General features: G+C 41.5%; 1 protein-coding gene and 1 long non-coding RNA gene across 2 annotated transcripts in view; one reads left to right on the top strand and one right to left on the bottom strand.

Annotated features, from left to right (window-relative positions):
- Window positions 1–1,967: 1,967 nt before the first annotated feature.
- Window positions 1,968–4,354, bottom strand: LOC118927720 (uncharacterized). The gene is made up of 2 exons (XR_005030932.2): window positions 3,948–4,354; window positions 1,968–3,712 (listed from the first exon to the last, which is right to left on the bottom strand). It is a non-coding gene; the product is annotated as an uncharacterized LOC118927720 (long non-coding RNA).
- Window positions 4,355–4,471: 117 nt separating this feature from the next.
- Window positions 4,472–18,575, top strand: part of LMBRD1 (LMBR1 domain containing 1) — a 102,372-nt gene continuing 88,268 nt past the window's right edge. Inside the window, exons 1-3 of the mRNA XM_036916252.2 lie at window positions 4,472–4,785; window positions 8,801–8,977; window positions 15,401–15,461. Of these exons, the coding sequence (XP_036772147.1) occupies window positions 4,714–4,785; window positions 8,801–8,977; window positions 15,401–15,461 (310 nt within the window). The 5' untranslated portion in view covers window positions 4,472–4,713. The remainder of the gene's footprint in view (window positions 4,786–8,800; window positions 8,978–15,400; window positions 15,462–18,575) is intronic.

Raw genomic sequence — 18,575 nt, forward strand, 5'->3', positions numbered from 1 at the left:
GGATTGGCTCTTGGGCAAAAACTTCTGGCTCCCCAGTGGGTTATACACAAGTTAGCAAATGTTCTAGTGGGACCAAATGGGCCTCTCAACCATATGTGCCAATTATCTCATAAACACACTTTAACCCCGTCACAAAGAAAAGGAAAAACTTCTTAGGGTTGTGATGACCAATTCAGTTGGATGACAGTGGAAGGATTCAGGGTAGGAAGGGAGATAATGTACTTACAACGAGGGAAAGCATTACTCACATTATCTCTGGCCCGCGGTAATACTCACCCCAGATCATTATTAAAACCTTTGGACATAAGATTGAGGGAGCACAGCAGAGACCTCAGTTCTAAATCAACACATAATGGGTCAGGACAGATATGTGCAAAGCCACTAGGATCTGAGGCCAGCAAGGCTTAACTGTAACCTGCCTGAAGGTATTAAAATAGCTAAAGAAAGAAGTTGTTGATCAGAAGGAGGATTATCAGCCATAGAAACACAAATGACAGAAAAATAAATTTTGAGGTTTTTCAAGTGTCTTATTTAGGACAGTCCAATACTTTAAATTTCCAAAAAGGCAACAAAATAAGAAAAATTAATATATCAAATCCGATGTTTAAAAAAACAGCATGTTAACATCCAGTGGCATAACACACACAGTTAATTTGGGTGTATTACTAGACTTTGCTATAGTCTAAGTGGAGTTTCAGGGCACATATCAACTAGTGTGGGTCCCATTGTGTGGTTAGTTTGGCTCAGTTTCCAGGACTAAGTTCTGAAGTCATTAGATCGTTGATCCCTGCACCAGGCCCTGACCCCTATGTGTCCCTAACTCACCCGCCCTCCTACCCTAGCCCTAGTCAGGCCCTTTGTCCTATTTCCTTTCTTTATCCGTTACCTCCTTTGTGTCTCATTGATAGATTTTACTTCCAGCCTGTTCTTCCCTCTTAATTAAAACTTTTGATTTTTTGTTCTTTCTACAGATTCCTATATAAGATAATTTATACGTGTCACTTGATCACAATCCTATCTTTGGTTTTCCAAAAGCACCTCACAAAGGGAGTAAGAAACCGTTCTCATGCCACCTGCCTCCCAAACCCATCCCCAAGTCCCCAGCTCAGAGGGGAACCTCTTGAACATCATAGGGATGGGAGGAAAGAGCATCTTTGCCTCATGAACTCCTGTCTTGAGAGTTTTGGCACCTGTCTTCATTAGTCTTCCTTTTTTGTTCTTTGTCCAGCTTTGGTGTCAAGGTCACCTGTCCTTCTGTCCTCCCTGGCTGGCCCACCTGGGCTGCTCCCAGCTTTCTGCGGTCTGTGTGCTCCTGCTCTAGATAAAAGGAACTCTCAGGGAGGCTTCTCCCAGTAGAGGTACCTGCATCTCTCCTCAGCCCTCCCCACACAGGGTGATATACAGGGGCAGCCTACCAAAGCCTTCCATGTGCGTTTAACGGGCTGTTGTCAGGGTGCGGAGGTGAGGAGGATGGGAGTTGCCAATCCACACCCTTTCTGTGCCAAGATACTCCTCAGCACTGGTCTTTATGCCACCCTCAGCACTTACAGTAGGGTGCTGGGCCTTCCCAACATTCAGGCCACACCCTCCAGCCTTAGGGCCATGGTCCTGTGTGTCTTCCTCCCACTGACTTTAGGGGAAGAGGACTATGCAACGGCTGAAGGGTGGAGGAATAAGGGGAGGATATTTTCCCTTATAAATTTAGCTTTCCTCCAAAGGTCTCTAGACCTCTTAACATAGCCCAGAGGGTCTAGATTTTTATAGAAGGTTTTCTGCAGAATCTCCTCTTATTAAACCCCTCAAGAATGATGGGCTGTATATGGCCATTTCTTTGAACTTAAAATGGAAAAGAAATCCTGGTACCTTCTTATGGGTTGTTCAGTTGGGGGTGGGGCAAGGGCATTCTACAGTAACTCATCGTGTCTTAACCTGTTTGGGCTGCTATAACAGAAATACCATACACTGGGTGGTTTATAAATAGCAGAAATTTATTTCTCATGGTTCTGGAGGCTGGGAAGATGAAGGGGCGAACAGATCAGCTGTCTGGGTAGGGTTGGCTTCCTGGTTCATAGACGGTGATCTTCTCACTGCAATTCCACATGGCAGAAGGGGCAATGGGACTTTCTGGGGTCTTTTCCATAAGGGCGCTAACCATTCATGAGGGCTCTACCTTAATGACCTAAGTACCTCCCTCCCAAAGACCCTACCTCCAAATACCATCACTTGGAGCTTTGGGATTTACAGATGAATTTGGTGAGGGGCACGAATATTCATTCTATAGCACCAGGGGAGCAGGAAAGGACCATCTTTTGGTTTTCTACATCTTCATGGAACACATTAGAATGTCTACACAGAAACTCAGAAGCTCTTCAAGGCAAGTATCTTGGGGTAAAGAGGATTGTGTCAATTCATTAGAACCTTTTCGGTTTCCATTTATTTATGTCTGGAAATTTTATAAATAAGCATGTATTCCTTTTATAATCATAAACAACTGATAAAGATTATTATTTTTAAAGAACTGTGGTCTGTAATTAAAGGCTTCTCAGATTTTCAGGAGGTATTCAGTCCTTGCTGGTCGGGTGTGTATGTTAGATGAATCGTAGTTCCTGACTAGGCTGAAGAAGGGAGATATGGAGAGAGGTACCCGTCTAGACCCTTCCGTCCCAATTTTCTGATTCAAACCACTACTCGTACGTAGCCCCACTTGCCAGCAATAGACACTTGTAAGGCTTTTCCAGTGTGAAAAATCAAGCAACTGCATAATAGTATTCCACCACTTATGTGTTCAGAGTCAGCGGAAGGGTTAAACCAGTTTACCAAACGGGTTTAACTTGATGAAGGTAACATCAGATATTAAAAAGGTTCAGTCCAGTCTTGGTAAAAGCTCACTTTCACACTGGAAAGTGAACTGGCAGGAAAGATTATGTTCCTTCTTTGTCTCCCTTCTAACTGAATTCTCCTCTTTCTGCAGAATTAAAAAGGGCTGTGAAATGATTTATTTTACAATTCTTAGACCCCTCAGACATAAAACATCAATAAATGGGTTGGAATGGAGAGACTAATTAAACAGATTTCTTTCCTGAGAATTTTGCTGGTCTGTGGCTCTCCACCTCTAACCCTAAGGAATGGCATATGTGGAAGGAGAAGGTTGGGCTGGAATATTACCATCTAACCCTTGGCCTAGTAAGGGAAGCCTCAAGGATGCTACTTGGAGAACTTGGAATACTGTCCCTGTAATTGAGAGAGACAGAGATCTGGTGACTGACTCAGGCCTAGGAGTGCTGCAGACTATGGAGTGCAGGCTGACTTCCTCCAGGACATCCAAGAGGGGCTGATTGCTTTGATGGTAGAAGCAGGAGAGTGAAGCTACACTGGGATTGGCCCGTGATCCCAAAGGTTGTTGGTGAGAGGTATGCATGATCATTTCCTATAGAGAGGATTTGGGATTGTGGGGGACAGGGGAAACGTGGCCTGGGGTTGTCTCAAACCTCTCCTCCAAGCTAAGTGAGACCCTAGGGGAGGATTAGGGACAAGTGAATGCCCCCCAGGAGAATCATATTAAAACCTTTGCAGGTCCAGAGAGCACGAAGCCAGCTTACAGTGGTACCAATTCACATTAACACTGTCTTCTCTTTTTTCTTTTTCTCTCACTGTCCGGACAGGAGTCCACTCCACTCCTCCCACCCTGCAGGCCAGCAGCTGGAAGTAGGTCCTAGGTAGGGGACATTGTAAAGAGACAGTGAAATTAGTTCATTGATTCTATTACAAGTTATGTTTGTTTAATTCAGTGGTTAAATACGCACCCCCACTGCAGGGTACCCAGGCAAGCTATCCCAGGAGCTATTTCCTTCTGTTTCACTATTGGCCTATGGCAGTATGTGTTTTGTTCACATGTAAGTATATGACAACCTGAATTTCACTATGAATATTTTCACAGATTCAAATACCTTTGGAGTATAAAGCCATAATGGAAATTCGCAGACATACACAGATCCAAGTAGAAAGGTCGTAACATCACGTGAGAAGGCAGGGTCTAGCCCAGCAGTTTTTCAGCCTGGGCCCCAATACCAGCAATTTAGAAAGTCATTTGGGCAGCTGGTACGCTTTTTCTTCTGTCATTGCCACAACTGGTGAGGAGCTCTGCTTATGGCGTGGCCCATCCTGCTGTGGGCACTAGGGACAAACTTCCTTCCCGGGAGGGAGAAACCCCTAAAGCTGACTCGGATCTGCAGGTACAGGCCACTTCGGGGCTCGCGGAGCTGCCCGGCTCCCGCGGTGCTTCGCCTTCGGCCGGTTCAAACACGCCGCCACGTTAAGGTGCCTTCAGGCAACACGCGTGCGGACCTGCCAGGCGCCCCGCGGCGGGGGCAGCGGGTGACGTCACGGCGCCCCAGGCGGCGCCCCGCCCCAAGGACGCTCCCCCGCCCCTGAGCCTCTCCCACCGCCCTGCCCGCGCCCGGGGCAGCGGGGTGACGTCACGGCGTCCAGGGCGCCCCGACCCCGGGCCGCTCCCGCCGCCCTGCCCGCGCCCGGCTCGGCGCCAGGGGACGCTCGAGGGCCGCGTCTCCTTGGCAACCACGTGCTCCGCCCCCCCCCCAACCCCGCTGCCCCTTTAACCTTTAGGGTGCGCGGGCGCCACATCCCTCGCACTCTCCCCGCTCCCCTCCCCTACCCCGCGCTCGGCACCGGAGGCCGCTCGGGCCGGAAGCGAAGATGGCGGCGGCAGCCGGCGCGGCTTCCGCGGAGCTGGTGATCGGCTGGTGCATATTCGGCCTCTCGCTGCTGGTAGGGGCGGCGCCCGGTGCGGCCCGGTGTTCGCGCCGGCTGGAGGGAGGGAGGGGCACCGCAGCTGGCCTCTCCGAGCCCGGGAGACCCTCGGCGCCCCGCCCCGCCGGGAGCTGGGCTGTGGGGGTGGGGGCCCTCAGCGTGAGGCGCAGGGGCGGAGGCGCCGAGGTGCGGCCGCTGTCGCTGTCTTTTCCTCGGTGACAAGTAAAACGCAGGCTTCCACTTCTGAAACGCTCGCCCTGAAGGCCTGGGCCCCGGGGCGGGTGAGCTGCGTGCGGAGGAGGCCCTCGGCCTGAGCCGGGCGTGGCGGGCTCCGTGCCGGAGGCGGGGCGCCCAGTGGGGGCCGCAGCGCCCGGTCTTCGCGAGCTCGGTGGGCGCGGGTGTCTTTGACTGGGAGGGGGGCCTCTGCTCTCCACACGTCTCCTGCCGTGCCCCCTACCCTCGAGGTTTTTGAGTATCCCGCCGTCTCTACCCACTGTGGGATTCTGCCTTGATGATGTACGCTGTCCGTTCTGACTTCAAGGTTTCACGCACTCCTGTTTCTCTTGATCAGTGTAGAAACCTGCGTAGGGCCAAACTGTAGCCCTTTCTACTCACGCCAGTATCCAGGGTGCATGTTCTGCCTCCCCCAAGCAGTTAACTTGGGCCAGGCACTATGCTCAACTCTTTACGTCGCATTTAATCGTTATAATCTGCTATAAAGAAGTATTCTTACTCCAATTTTTTATGGATGAAACATTGGTTTATTTAACCCACATAAACAAAAAGCTCTTTGGGGTTCTCAGTTTTAAAACTAAAGGGATACCGAGCCCCCAAAATTCGGGAGCCTCTGGCTTAACTGTTTGGTTTGGGTTGCCCTTTCCCTGCCTGTTTGCTGGCTGTTGGCAGACGTTCCTGTGCAGCGACACCTGTCCCTTTGAGCTTTGTAAAAGTGCAGATCTTGAAATCCAACAAAAATGTATCGAACACTTTGTATTAACACAGAAAGGTAAGACCTCAAAATAATTCCAGATAATTTGAGGAATGTGTTAAATATTTGTGAATTCATTTAAAAGCAGGCCCAATTAAAATATTTGCATATGTAACATTTTGTGAAAAATGACTTACCAAAACAACGATAAATTAGTAAATAGTGAAGCTAGAATTTGAACCTAGGGCTTTTTTCCCCCCTTTTCCTTTTTTCTTCAACATCTACTTTCTAAAGTCTACATTCTCTTCTCACTTTGTATTTTCCTACTGTCTGACACCAACTGAAATGTTAGCAGTCTGAAGGAATTACATGTTAACAACTTGGATGGATTTCAAATGCATTATGCTAAGTGAAAGAAGCCAGATTGAAAATACCATACCACATACAGTATAATAGTACATTATGACATTCTAGAAAAAGTGGAAGTTATAAGGACAGATAACTGTTTATCAAGGGCTGGAGAGTTGAGAGGGGGGTTAACTACAAAAGGGGATTTTCCTTTGGTTATGGAACTGTTCTTATATCTTGATTGTAGTAGGAGAATTTAGAAGTTGTGAAACTAGTTAGGTTGGCATTATTAGTTCAGTTCAGTCTCCTGAACTAGGATACTGGGAAGGGAGGTAACTGTTGAATCTGTTGAAAAAGAGTAAAAAGACAAAACAAAGCTTTTGCCTTAGAGCTCATATAGAGTGTCAAGCAAGAAAGAACTGAGGCCGCAAAGCAGACCAGATGTGTATTTGAGGTCCTTAGGAATTCGAATCCGGGAGACATAGACTTAGAAGGGACCTGAAATGTGCTCTGAGGTGGGTAGAGAAAGACAGAGATTATAAAGGCAAAAACTACAGGCTTACGTAAGTTGTTCTGAAAGAAGTATGATTGATTCAAGACAAAAATAACTAACCCTGGTCCATACAGGATAGATTCTTAGGTTAGTTGCTGGACTAGAGTTCAGGACAATAAGCCTCTTTCTGGAAACTGCAACAGGCTGTAGGCACTTGAAGTTGGTAGGGTCCAAAAGTTCGTGTTTTGTCTAGGTATGGATGTGCGTAAGACCAACTTTCCCAATGGCCCTCCAGCTGCACTGTAGGGCCCCTTGATGGTCAAGGCTCCATTTCAGGTGTTTCTGTTTACATTTCCCCCTTTTGATTGGGATCTTCCCTTAGAAAGCAATGATGATCAACTATTTAGGCTGAGTTGTCAGGAATATTTGGTCCCTTGTTGCCGTATGTCGTGTCCCATGTGCAGGGAAAAGAGGTGTTTTTGAGTAGGGGTCATAGTCAGAGGGGCAGTGGCCACTCTGAGCAACAAGGAGGTGATGGGGAAGTGGGCCTTAGGCATTGTTGCTACCCAGAGTTGTTAATCAGGAGCTCAGTTGAAGGAAGGTGACTTTCAGGAGGGAAAATTTAATCATCTCTAGTTTTGAGCAACTATTATCTGGGTTTTGACAGAGGAAATAAGACATTTGGTAATGATGAATAAATAACAAGTTGAGCAATGACGAATAAGGGACCAAATATTTCTGACAACTTAGCCTAAATAGTTGATCATCATTGCTTTCTAAGGGGAGATCCCAACCAAAAGGGGGAAATATAAACAGAAACACCTTATGTCCTGGAATGAATAAGGAGATCCGTAACCTAGAACTCAGAACGGTCCCACATCCAGACATTCAACTGAAAATATTTGAGAATCTGAAATCTAACCAGCTGTTTTGGAAGATGAAATTCCATTGAGAGATTTAGGGACTCTCTTGGAAATCTTAACAATTTGTGATTCTACCTGTTGGGAAAGTATTTATCCAATATGGCAAGAAATGTTAGTGATAGCACAGACCCCACTTTGGGCAGCAAGTGCACAAAGATATCAAGGATAACGGGAGTAGAAGTGTCCAAAGATTTGCTCTGGGGCAGTGGGCCTGGCAATTCTGGGAGATGACAGCCTTGACAAAGCCCATTCATATTGGACTTCCTATGCAGAGAGGTCATCATCTGGATAATCCTCTATAACGGAAGGCTTTTATTTCTATGATTAGTTTTTGTATGGTCTGTAGTAATGAATTTAAAGGACAGAAAAGGACAAGTTACATATTCCAGGAGGCATTGTCCTGTTACTCCCCAGCTGTCCACAAGCAGTCAATCGTCCAACGTGAAATTATAAATGGGTATGATTAAGGGTCTCCTGATCTCTTATAGCCAGTAGAGGGCTGAGAATGACATATCCCAATGGTCAGAAAGATTAACAGAGCTTGCTATGGCTTGGATGTTGGAATTACACTGTCCCTGCCATTTAGTTCCTCTAACCTGGGTAACAGTAAGTAGGATCAGAAAGTTTTTCTTGTTTGAAACCAATTAAACAAACTCAGGTAGTTAAAATTGCTGGTTACAAATAAGATTAAAGAGTGCTAAAATGTCTGCTATAAGGATTATTCTAAATACTCCATGAACATTAGGCATTAGTAAGAGTCTGTTGTGAGGTTATATAGTCCTGGCTCTTGGGAAAGTTGTCTCTGTCAGGTGCCATTGCTTCTTGTCTAGTTGGTCCTGGGTGGTCTGGAGATCTTTAGTTTGAGGTCTCCAGCAAGTTGGGAAGCTCATCAGGTGCGGTTGCCTTTATAGGTGAGAAATAGTAATTCATGAGTCAATGCTTTTAAGTTTAGCAGCCCAGGGATTAGTTAACCCCAGATATGGCCCTTTCCAGGAAGGCTTGGAGGCATCTCTTTGGAGGTGTCACTAATTATGACTGTGGCATGGTGTGAATCCATTAATAGTTGCTGTGCTCACTGTGTTCAGTGAGGAGATATGTAACTGTCACTGATAAATTTTTTTTGTATCTTTGCACCTAAGTGGTACTGTACTGCATTCATGAAATGTGCTTTGAAAATGATAAATCTTGTCTAAGTTTATACGGGATAGAGAGGACCTTTCTTACACATCTAAAAAAAGTTTACTTGACAGAATTTCCCATTGGAAACTCAGACACGTACTAAAAGCAGTTTTAGAGCATACACAGGGCAATAACAAAGTGTTTCTTTTTGTTCTGTTTCAGGCTATTTTGGCATTCTGCTGGATATATGTTCGTAAATACCAAAGTCAGCGGGAAAGTGAAGTTGTCTCCACCATAACAGCAATTTTTTCTCTGGCGATTGCACTCATCACATCAGCACTTCTACCAGTGGATATATTTTTGGTTTCTTACATGAAAAATCAAAATGGTACATTTAAGGTAATTATTATCATACTACATGATTTTTTTCCTTGCAAAGTCTTGGCAATTACGTGTTTTAAGTTTAGCAGTTTATATATTATGCTTTGTTGGTGTCCGTGGGGTAAATGAGAGTGGAAATGCAACATAGAGACAGACGGTGTGACAAGTGACATGGAAAACTAGAACAGGCCATTAGCTAGCATAAGAACTGTTGATCCTACAACCCTTCAAATGTGAAGAATGCCTTTTGTTAATTTGAAAATGTAGTAAGTAATCATAATAGGTTTTATTTTTGTGCCTTTCATAGCTCCCGTGAAGTTTGATTTGATTTGCATCAATGCAGTAAATAAGTAATTTAGAAGGGCTTTGTTAGTATCAGATCAGGAGTTCAATCTATTTCATATTGAATACTTTGAGTCCGTATGGCATAGTGAGACAGTCCCTAAACTGGGAATTATAAAACTTAAAAGTTGTAGTCTTGACTCTTAACCATCTAGGTTGTATCTTTGGGCAAATCAATTAACTTGCCTGTACTTCAGGTCCCTCATTTTTAAAATGAGGGCTGCTGGATTGAAAGATCTGAGTTCCCTTTCAGTCATGCAGATTGCTTGTAAGTTCCTTACAAGCTTAGCTTCTGTGAGGCAAGAACTGTGTCTTGTTTGTTGTATCCCTAAGGTTTAGCACACAGTAGGTACTTCAGTATTTGGGTGATATATTAATTATTTCAGTAATGTGTGCTTACAAATAAGCTCCTGAATTGGGCCAAATGTTTGAAAATGTTTTTGTAGTTAGGTTTTAGATATAATCAGACTGTTGTGAAAACTACAGTTATTTTCTGTAGGTTAGCCATTCATTTAACAAATAGTAATTGCACACCTAATATGTGCTAAATGCTGTGTGAAAGCACTAACATCTACTGAATATGTATTACATGTCAGACCCTGTCCTACATGGTTTACATATATTAACTCTTTAATCTCCGAAACAACCCCATCAGATACATAGTATTCTTCTTCTTATGGGTAAAAAACCAAGGTCCAGAGAGGTGAAGTAACCTATCTAAGGTCACACAGCTGGTAATTGCTGAGCTGGGATTTGAAGCTCTGCAGTTTGGCTCCAGAGCTCTTTGTTCACTACATTGTTTGTGTGTATGTGTGTTTTCTCAGTGGGTGCTATGTAGATACAGAGATAGATAGATAGATATAGAAGAAGTATTATCCCTTGAGTATTTACTAGTTGAATGGGAGTTTTTTAGTTTTAAATATAGAATTGTTTAGATTTTGTGGGAATTTTTTCATCTTAAAATTTCTAAAATATTTTCATGAAATTATGAACTTGCTCTTAGATTATACAGTTTTTCTGTGACCATGCTTAAACTAGTAGTTATTTTCTGGGTACTAGTGTTTTGTTTTTGTTTTTTTAACCTGTTGTGAGATGTGTTCTACTTGTTTGAGCAAGACTTGAAGAATTCACCCACCTGAAGAAGCAAAAGTCTTACCTATAATAACAACTTAGGGCACTTGTTTTATTAAATGTCCTCTAAGAGAAGAAAGTGCATAACTATAGTTAATGCACTTATTTAATATTTGTTAAATCTAAATCTGGAACCAGTAATTAGGAGGGAAAAATTGCATATTAATTTTTTTCCCTTTTTTCACAAACTTTTTTCATTTATTATTAGGTTATTCAGTAATTGTATGTTCTCTTTTTTCCTACTTCTCATTTACTTCGTTGTCACTATTTAGTTCTGGTTTAGTCACCTCAGAGCTTAAATGTATTGGTTTTTGCCCTCAATACTTTGTACTTTTTTACTTGTTATCTTGAAACATTCTTTCCTTTTCTCTCTTCCTCTTTTTTTGGGGGGGTTGAGGTAACTAGTGAAATTCAAGTTTTTGTCTGAAGCTGCCCTATGCTAATGGTCAAGAGTAGAACTGAAAAAACTTAATAAAAGGCTTTTCCCCCGTAAACTGGAGAAAGGATTTTCTCCAAAAAGTTACCAATGAAGTCTTGAGTTACTTAGTGAATGGAAAGCACAAGTGTTTAAGAATTAATTCTTCAGACTTTGGGCCACATTGTAAATTTAGCCATATTAGAATAAAATTATGTCACAGTGGCTTTAATCTGTCTCACCCTTATTAGTTAGGAGAAATGTACAAGTTGACATTGTTTTCCACAATGAATTATGTTGTGTTCCAATTTCTCACAATGTGCATTTCTTATTCCTAAACAATGTATGTATTCTCTGACTTTCTTTATTTCCACTTCAAGTATTTTGAAGCCTCTAAACTGATTAGGGACTTGCTTAAAAGGTATAATTATTTGGAAACTCAGAAGTCAATGATTGCAAACATTTGGTTTAGGAGCAGAGACTGGCCAGGCTTTTCTCTGAACAGGTAGTCAGCTCCCTGCTTGCTTGCCTTGGTTACCTTCCTAGCTTTTCCTGCCTCCTTATCAGGGCCACGTTTAGCAATGCCTGAGTTGTTTTCCATTACCTTTTTTTCCTGCACATGGCCTTATACAATAATGTTAGCCAGGTGATTTGTTTTTAGGTTTTTGTGAAATAATTAGCTTTCTAGATTAAAAAAAAATTTTTTTTTAAAATATCTAGAAGGTGTATTGTATACTTGACCAGTAACTTTGGATAGTGATATTCACAAAATGTACCAATCAAAACAAATCAGGAATTGATGCTAACATGAACAAATATTTTTATTTTATATACATGTAAAAATTAAAAAAAAATAGTAGTTAAGATAATATCATCAAAACATTTAGTGTGTTAGTAGCTGAAATGTTCATATCTTACTCCCTCCCAATGCAGTGACTAATCTCCTCATGGCCTGTTGTTATTAGATGCCTGGTTTAAACTGTCTATTAATGCCTCATTCCTACTCTCAAATGTTGGTAATTATATATCATTTTTCACTGCACCTTAAACACATTTATTCACTGACTATTTATTAAGCACATAATATGCACCTGACGTGTGTGCTGGAGATTAATGATCAAAACAAATTAGGTTGCTTTTCTCATGGAACTTACATTCTGTAAGACCAGACCTACAGTGAACAAAAACAAGCTGACTTCTGAGTGATACATTCTATGAGGAAATACAACAGATTGATGTGAAAGTCTAATCAAGTTGTGGATAATTCAGATAGGGGAATAGGAAGGCCAAATTGCTGAGGTAGGCCAGGCTGCTGAGGTTTCTTGAGATGAGACCTTACTGAGTAGTACCCAGTCAGTTGAGGGGCCAGAGGGAGAGCTTTAGGGAGAAAGAGCAGCAGATTCGGTGGCGTGTAGCAGGGATGAGTTTGGCCTATTTGGTTGAAGTGTAATTTTGGAGGTTGTGCTTCGTTACTAGCTGAGATCAAGAGATAGGTGGGGGCCAGACTGCTTATGTCTTTTCAGTCAATGTAAAAGAGGTGTACTTCGGACACGCTACCTTAAAATTGCCTATCATATATACAAATGGAGGTGTTAGGTAAGGATTGAAGCTCAGGGAGAGCTCAGGATGGGACAGAAGTGCTTGGAAGTCACCGGCATATGCATCGTATCAGCTGTGGACTGAGTAGCCGCTGCGGAGACCGAGCAGTTGAGGTTTGGCATTGGGTCGTGGACTGGAGTATTCCATTTGGTAGAGGCCAGCTGAAGGGCAGAGGCTGCAACTGGAGAGGTAAGGAGAAAAACAGAAGAGGGAAGCGAGGGTAATCATTGAGAAGCGTAGTGAGAGGGGCAGAGAAGTAACTGGGCTTTGGGCAGAGATGACCAGAGAATGGGGGTAATTTCAGGCGGGGTCCGGTTTGGGTGGTTAAATGTGGAAGGGATGTAATGAATTAGTGAAGGGGAATGCGGATAGCTTTTCAGAAGTTTTGTTCTCTGGGGTAATTAAAAAGTGGGGTCAAGGGAAGTTTTTTATTTGTGGTGATGGTTGTTTAATGGAAGTTACTAGAGTTCGTTTAATTAGGATTCAGTACAATGGGAGAAATTTTTGAAGGGGTTGAAATATCATTGCAAGTACAATGTCTTTGAGAACGCATAACGATTGGGAGGTCTCAGAGGGGAAGTATTGGCCATAAAGAGTAGTATGTGCACCTGGCTGAAGGCCTAGAATTTGAATACAGATGGAAGCAGGTTTAGATTTGGTGGTAAGTTGAGCGAGCTGCTGTCTTATGACTTGAAATTATTCAGAGACCTCTAAGTCAGTGTTTCTCAACCATTGACATTTTTTGGTTGGTTCTTTGTTGTGGGGGGCTGTCCTTTGTATTGGGAGTGTTTAGCAGATGTTTACCTGTACCCACTAAGTGCTACTCCGCTGACCTCTTAGGTCTCCAGACTTGCCAGACATCCCATGGGGGACAAAACTGGCCCTGAGTGAGAAAACATTGCTCTGAGGTGAGGTTATCAGGTAAAATTGAGGAGAGTCAGGTAGTTTTGAGTTGAGCGAGTGTTTCAAAAGGTCATGTTGAATGGGAAAGGGAACTTCACATATGCAGCCCACTACGTCTTTGTTCTGTAGAATTTTTGTCCTTTTCCTTCTTCTGAAATGTTCTTTAATATTCTCTAGTATTAGTTCTTGATTATCTCATGTTTCCTTGGGTCTTAAATGATTCTGAAGTTCCTTTTGGTCTCTACTTTGGGAGGCAACAGTTTATAAAATGTGTCAAGGGCATAGTGGTTCTCACAATGTAAAAGAAGGAAGTTTTCATAAACTAAGCTTTTCTGACAGTACTGTATACCTTGGAGGGAAAACAGTGTATAAAAGCCAAATACACTAATAGTACGTGAGTGATGTTGTATATTTTACACATATTTGTAGCTTTAAAATAGTAACAGCAATAATCTCTTATTGCCACAAATTTGGTTAAACTAAAGAACCTTGCAGGGTAAAAAGTACTACATTTAAGTGAATCTTTGGCTTTAAGTTACCTGCATACTTTCTACTTGTAACTTTTTTTTTTCTGAGATTAGGGTCATGTTTCATTTTTAAAGTATAATTTTTAAGTGATTCTCAATGTGTTACCTCATGGGGTTGTTGTGGAAGGTGGTAGGGAGCTTTCATAGAGAAATATATAATTATCCACTTTCAAAAATCTTTTTAAATTTCTGTTTTGATGCAGAAGTTACTAAAGAAACACAACTGTTAGGAGCTGAAGGTTAGATTATGCAGTTTCATTTAGATACTTTAATCATTGATGAAAAAATTTCCAGTCATTGCATGGAATTCTCCCCAGTGCTCTCCCCTCCCTTGTGGTCAGCATTGTTTACATTTTTCTTTTCATTTTTCTGTATATGTATGGGCGTTTTTTCATTACATTTCTTAGATAAAGACTGCACATGTTAAAACGATTGCAACTTGTTCTGTTTCCCCTTACTCAGAAACTTCGTGGCTATCTGTATATGAAGTTTATAGAGATTTTATTGTTTTTACTGTTTGTATGGCATTCCGTGTTATGAGTGTACAATAATACATTGTACCATTTTTCCTTGGACATTTAGGTTGTCTCCAGTTTTTGTTGTTATTGTTTTTTAGTATTTTAAACAATGCTACAGTGAATGTTTTTGGGTAGAGGGCTCTTGGGAGAAAAATCAGTGGACATTACTTGGCACAGGCTGGAATTTAGGAGGGTAAAGGTCAGCAAATACACAGATACTTACATACCTGACGTTCTGCAAATAGGTGAGCTTTCCCAAGAGTGGGTGCTTCAGCAGGGGTGCCTCTACCTCCTTTTGTTCTCCATTCTTATGGGGCAAGAAGAAGTTTTGAATCATTTGTGTACAGATTTGTTTTTTATTTGAAAAGATTAATTTGAATTATATTTTCTAGTTACATTACCAAGTTTAATAACAAAAGAACACTTATGCAGAATAAATGCATAGGAGTTATCTTCTTAGATCTTCTTTCTAAAAAGTCAGTTTATCGCTTTCTGCATAGAAATTCATCATTATTTTTCCATTGCCCTTACAGGACAAAGTCAAATACCATGACTTACAAGTCCCTCAAAGCTGTGTCTGTCCCCTCCACTTGCTTTCCCTTTCCCTTTCCAAAGCTCTAGTGAATCTATATTTATATTCTTGCAGTTTTTTCAAATTCTTCATATATATTCCTTTCTTATTTACTGTTTTTCCCTCCTTCCCTCTGAGAACTCTCTTTCCTCCTTCAGATCTAGTTTAGAGTTGTTTTGGGAAGCCACCCCTGATCTTCAGTCTGAGTCAGGTGCGTCCTGCTTAAGGGCTTCCCTAGACCTGTGTTGTCATCATGTCTCCACATTTTCCTATTGAAATTTGTCTGTTTGCTTACCTGTCTCTTCTTGAAGGCATAGACCATACCTATTTTAGTTAATGATATATTTAGGTGATATTCAGTTATATTAAAACTTACATAATTGTTAAGCAAATCGGTGTTTCATTAATATTTCTCTTGTTTCCTTTTTATCCTAGGACTGGGCTAATGCTAATGTCAGCAGACAGATTGAGGACACTGTATTATATGGTTATTACAGTAAGTATTTTTCTGTTTTATTTCCTATCTGGGTTGCTAACCAAAACGTAGAATTTAGCTACATATAAACTTTTAATTTTGATATTGGATTTGAGATTACTGTTTCAACACCAGGAGTAGGTAATAGAGCCTTTGTTCTCACAATGCTGCATCTTCTTAACTTACTTTGCTTCCTAAAGGTTCACTTGGTGGCACTTCTTTGTGGAGGTTCAGTCAAGTTACTTGAAATCTCAAGTTTCTTCCTTTGTTACCATTACCACTTTCCTACTTGCGCTCTTGATTTAAACAATCTCAGTTTTCTAGAAATCTGTTTGATTTTAGTTAACACTAAAGTGTTAACACTAGTGGAGTATACTTTCTGCGGTGCTTGTATCATCAGCTTTCTGGACTGTAGGAGCCAGTTTAACTCAGGGCACATGGTTGATTGGCTTCTCCCTCTTTTCCTCTCCTTTCCCTAATTCTGGATTATAAAAGATTTTTAATAACCACCTAAATGTGTCCGATATTTTCTCTTTGAATAAACATAAGACTCATACTTTTATAAAAATGTACAAGTACTGAGTTAGGACACGATGTCATTTTTTTCAGCAATAAATCAAGGTGTTGAGTAAGATACCAGTAGGACACTAAATTGGAAATTCAAAAAAAAATGTACATAGAAGTTTCTGTTGATGGGTTAATCTTTTCAAGGGTTTCATTGGATTTTAATTTAGCTGCTTTGGCTCTAACCTTTGCTCTGTGATCCAAACTTTGTAGGACATATGAAATTCTATCCCTTTGGTGTAGATTTTAGGAATATTTTTATGGTATTTTAACATAGAATTTATTATTTTTGATAAATTCATTAATTTGACTTATTAAGTTAAAACTTTTGAAATGTTGCTGTATTATACAGAATGTTGCCTTTTTAATACAAATTCAGTGGAAGGATCTAGACTGCTTCTTCAAAAATAATTTTGGGGGAAGGGGTTTGTCTCCTATATGACACCAAAGTGTATTTTTGCTTTAGAACAAGTGACAAGTTAAGCCAACTTTTATTTTAGTGCAGCCCAGGTTCATGAACCATATTTTACCATTGAACCTCGAGGCTACTGGGTTAATCCATTGTGACCAAGGTTACAAAGACCTCTAAACTGGAATGTTAATTCATGCAGCCCTTCCAGCTGGTTTCATGGATAGAATTAAATCTACGGGAAATGATTTCAGAATTTTTCTTAATCCTCCCAAAGATAGTGTGTCCTTACTATTCTCTCCTTCTTAGGATTTGATATTCTGGGTTGTAATGAGAAATAACTACCTTGGGATAGGATAGTTGAGACACTGGTCTAGGGAAAAAGTTTGCATGAGAAGCAAAGTTATGAATAGAAACAAATATGAATGGAATTAAGACAATTCAATAATATTAATGGTTGTTGTCATAAAGTTAGTCCACTCTGTTTTAACTATAGCTAATAGGCCTTTGACTTTGACTCAGATGGTGACATACCACTAGGAGCCTACAAGGATTGTATTGCTTCCAAGATAGTTACTAATTCTCAAGCCCAGCTGCTGCTCAGAAATGCCACATATTATCTAACTGCCTATTACATGTTTTCTCCTGGATCCTGAGGACTCCAGATAATCCAAAACACTACTTTTAACCATCCCCTCTGTGAGATTCTGTAGCTCATCTAATCTCTGCTAACATAGTGACACATTTTCAGTGTCTGACCTTGCCAGGAATCGTGCAGGACTTTCACATTCATCATTTTATTTAATTTTCATGAATGTCGTGTTTGGGAGGTATTTCCCACACTTTACAGATAAAGAAATTGGTATTTAGAGCTGTTAGAGATTACCTTGCTAGTGAATGGCTCAGAGTGGATCTTACTGCCTAAACTTGGCGCTGCTCACCATTTAGTGAGCTGCCTTACGATAAATGACTTCGGGGATGTTACCTGTGGGAGTGCTTAGCAGCACTGAATCCCCCAGGAGGCTTCAAAATCACCTGGGATCCTTTTAAATAATATGGAATAGTAGATTACATCCGGAGAGATTCTGATTTACTTTGGCATTGTGTTCATATCCCCACCGTTCTTATCAGGAAAGTGTAGGTATTGGAAAGGAGGCTCAGGATGGTGGATTGAAGTTTGCAACAAGTTCTACTTTTCCCTCGAAAACTCAGCTTTTATCATGGGCTACACATACTGTCACATATTGTCTTGGAGGTGACAGGGCTCACTTTATGCATTCTTGAAAAGTTTGCCTCATATTGAAGTCTGGGTAATGATTGCTGGTCTGTCAGTTCTTTCTGGTAAACATGATGTTCTTTGAAAAAAATGATTAGTGTAGCTCAGAATTGAAACAGAACGAGTGCTTCCCACAAGTACACTTTATGTATGCTTCCCTTCACATAGAACATTAAAAAGATGTGTCCTCAAGGGTGGACATCTAATAGAATTATTACTTCTTCAAAAGGGACTTCCTGAATAGAAGTGCCCCCTGCTGGTGACTGCTTGGTGGTGAGGCTCAATAACTGCTAGTGGAAAGGCAAACATCCTAATATTATTATGAAAATAATTTTCATGTATCAGATACCCTGAGAGGATCTCTGCTAATCCTGGGGTCTGGAAACCACATTTTTGAGATCCTGTTATGTCAATGGAACTCTGGGTGTTTTTTCTGGGCAGTTGTAGAGTCAGGCTAACCACTGCCTCTACCCACTGGATACTCCCCACTTTTGATTGGTTATTAAGTCCTCAGCTCACTGAAGCTGCCTACAGAGGCGGTAGAGTCTCCTGGAGCTTGCAGAAGGATCACAGGGTAAGCCTGTTTATTTCTGCTCCTTTGCCCTATGCTCATAGGGGTCCTATGCTCAGGAGGCTCCCTCGTCTGCGGATGGCGGACCCACCCCACAAACATGAAGGACTCAGACGTTCTTTCCTTTTGAATGCTTTTATGTATTTCTTCATCTGTGTTTCAAACTTCTTTGATATTTTCTTTTAAAAAACTCCTCTTGCCTTCTTTGTTTTCAGCCCTGTTTTAATCTCATGTTTGAGGCTGTTATGCAAGTTTTTGTCTTTTGTGTATGTGTTTAGCTGAGTTCTGTTTTTATGTTTCAAATTAATTTTATCT

The sequence above is a fragment of the Manis pentadactyla genome, chromosome 16, assembly GCF_030020395.1.
Source record: "Manis pentadactyla isolate mManPen7 chromosome 16, mManPen7.hap1, whole genome shotgun sequence".
Classification (NCBI taxonomy): domain Eukaryota; kingdom Metazoa; phylum Chordata; class Mammalia; order Pholidota; family Manidae; genus Manis; species Manis pentadactyla.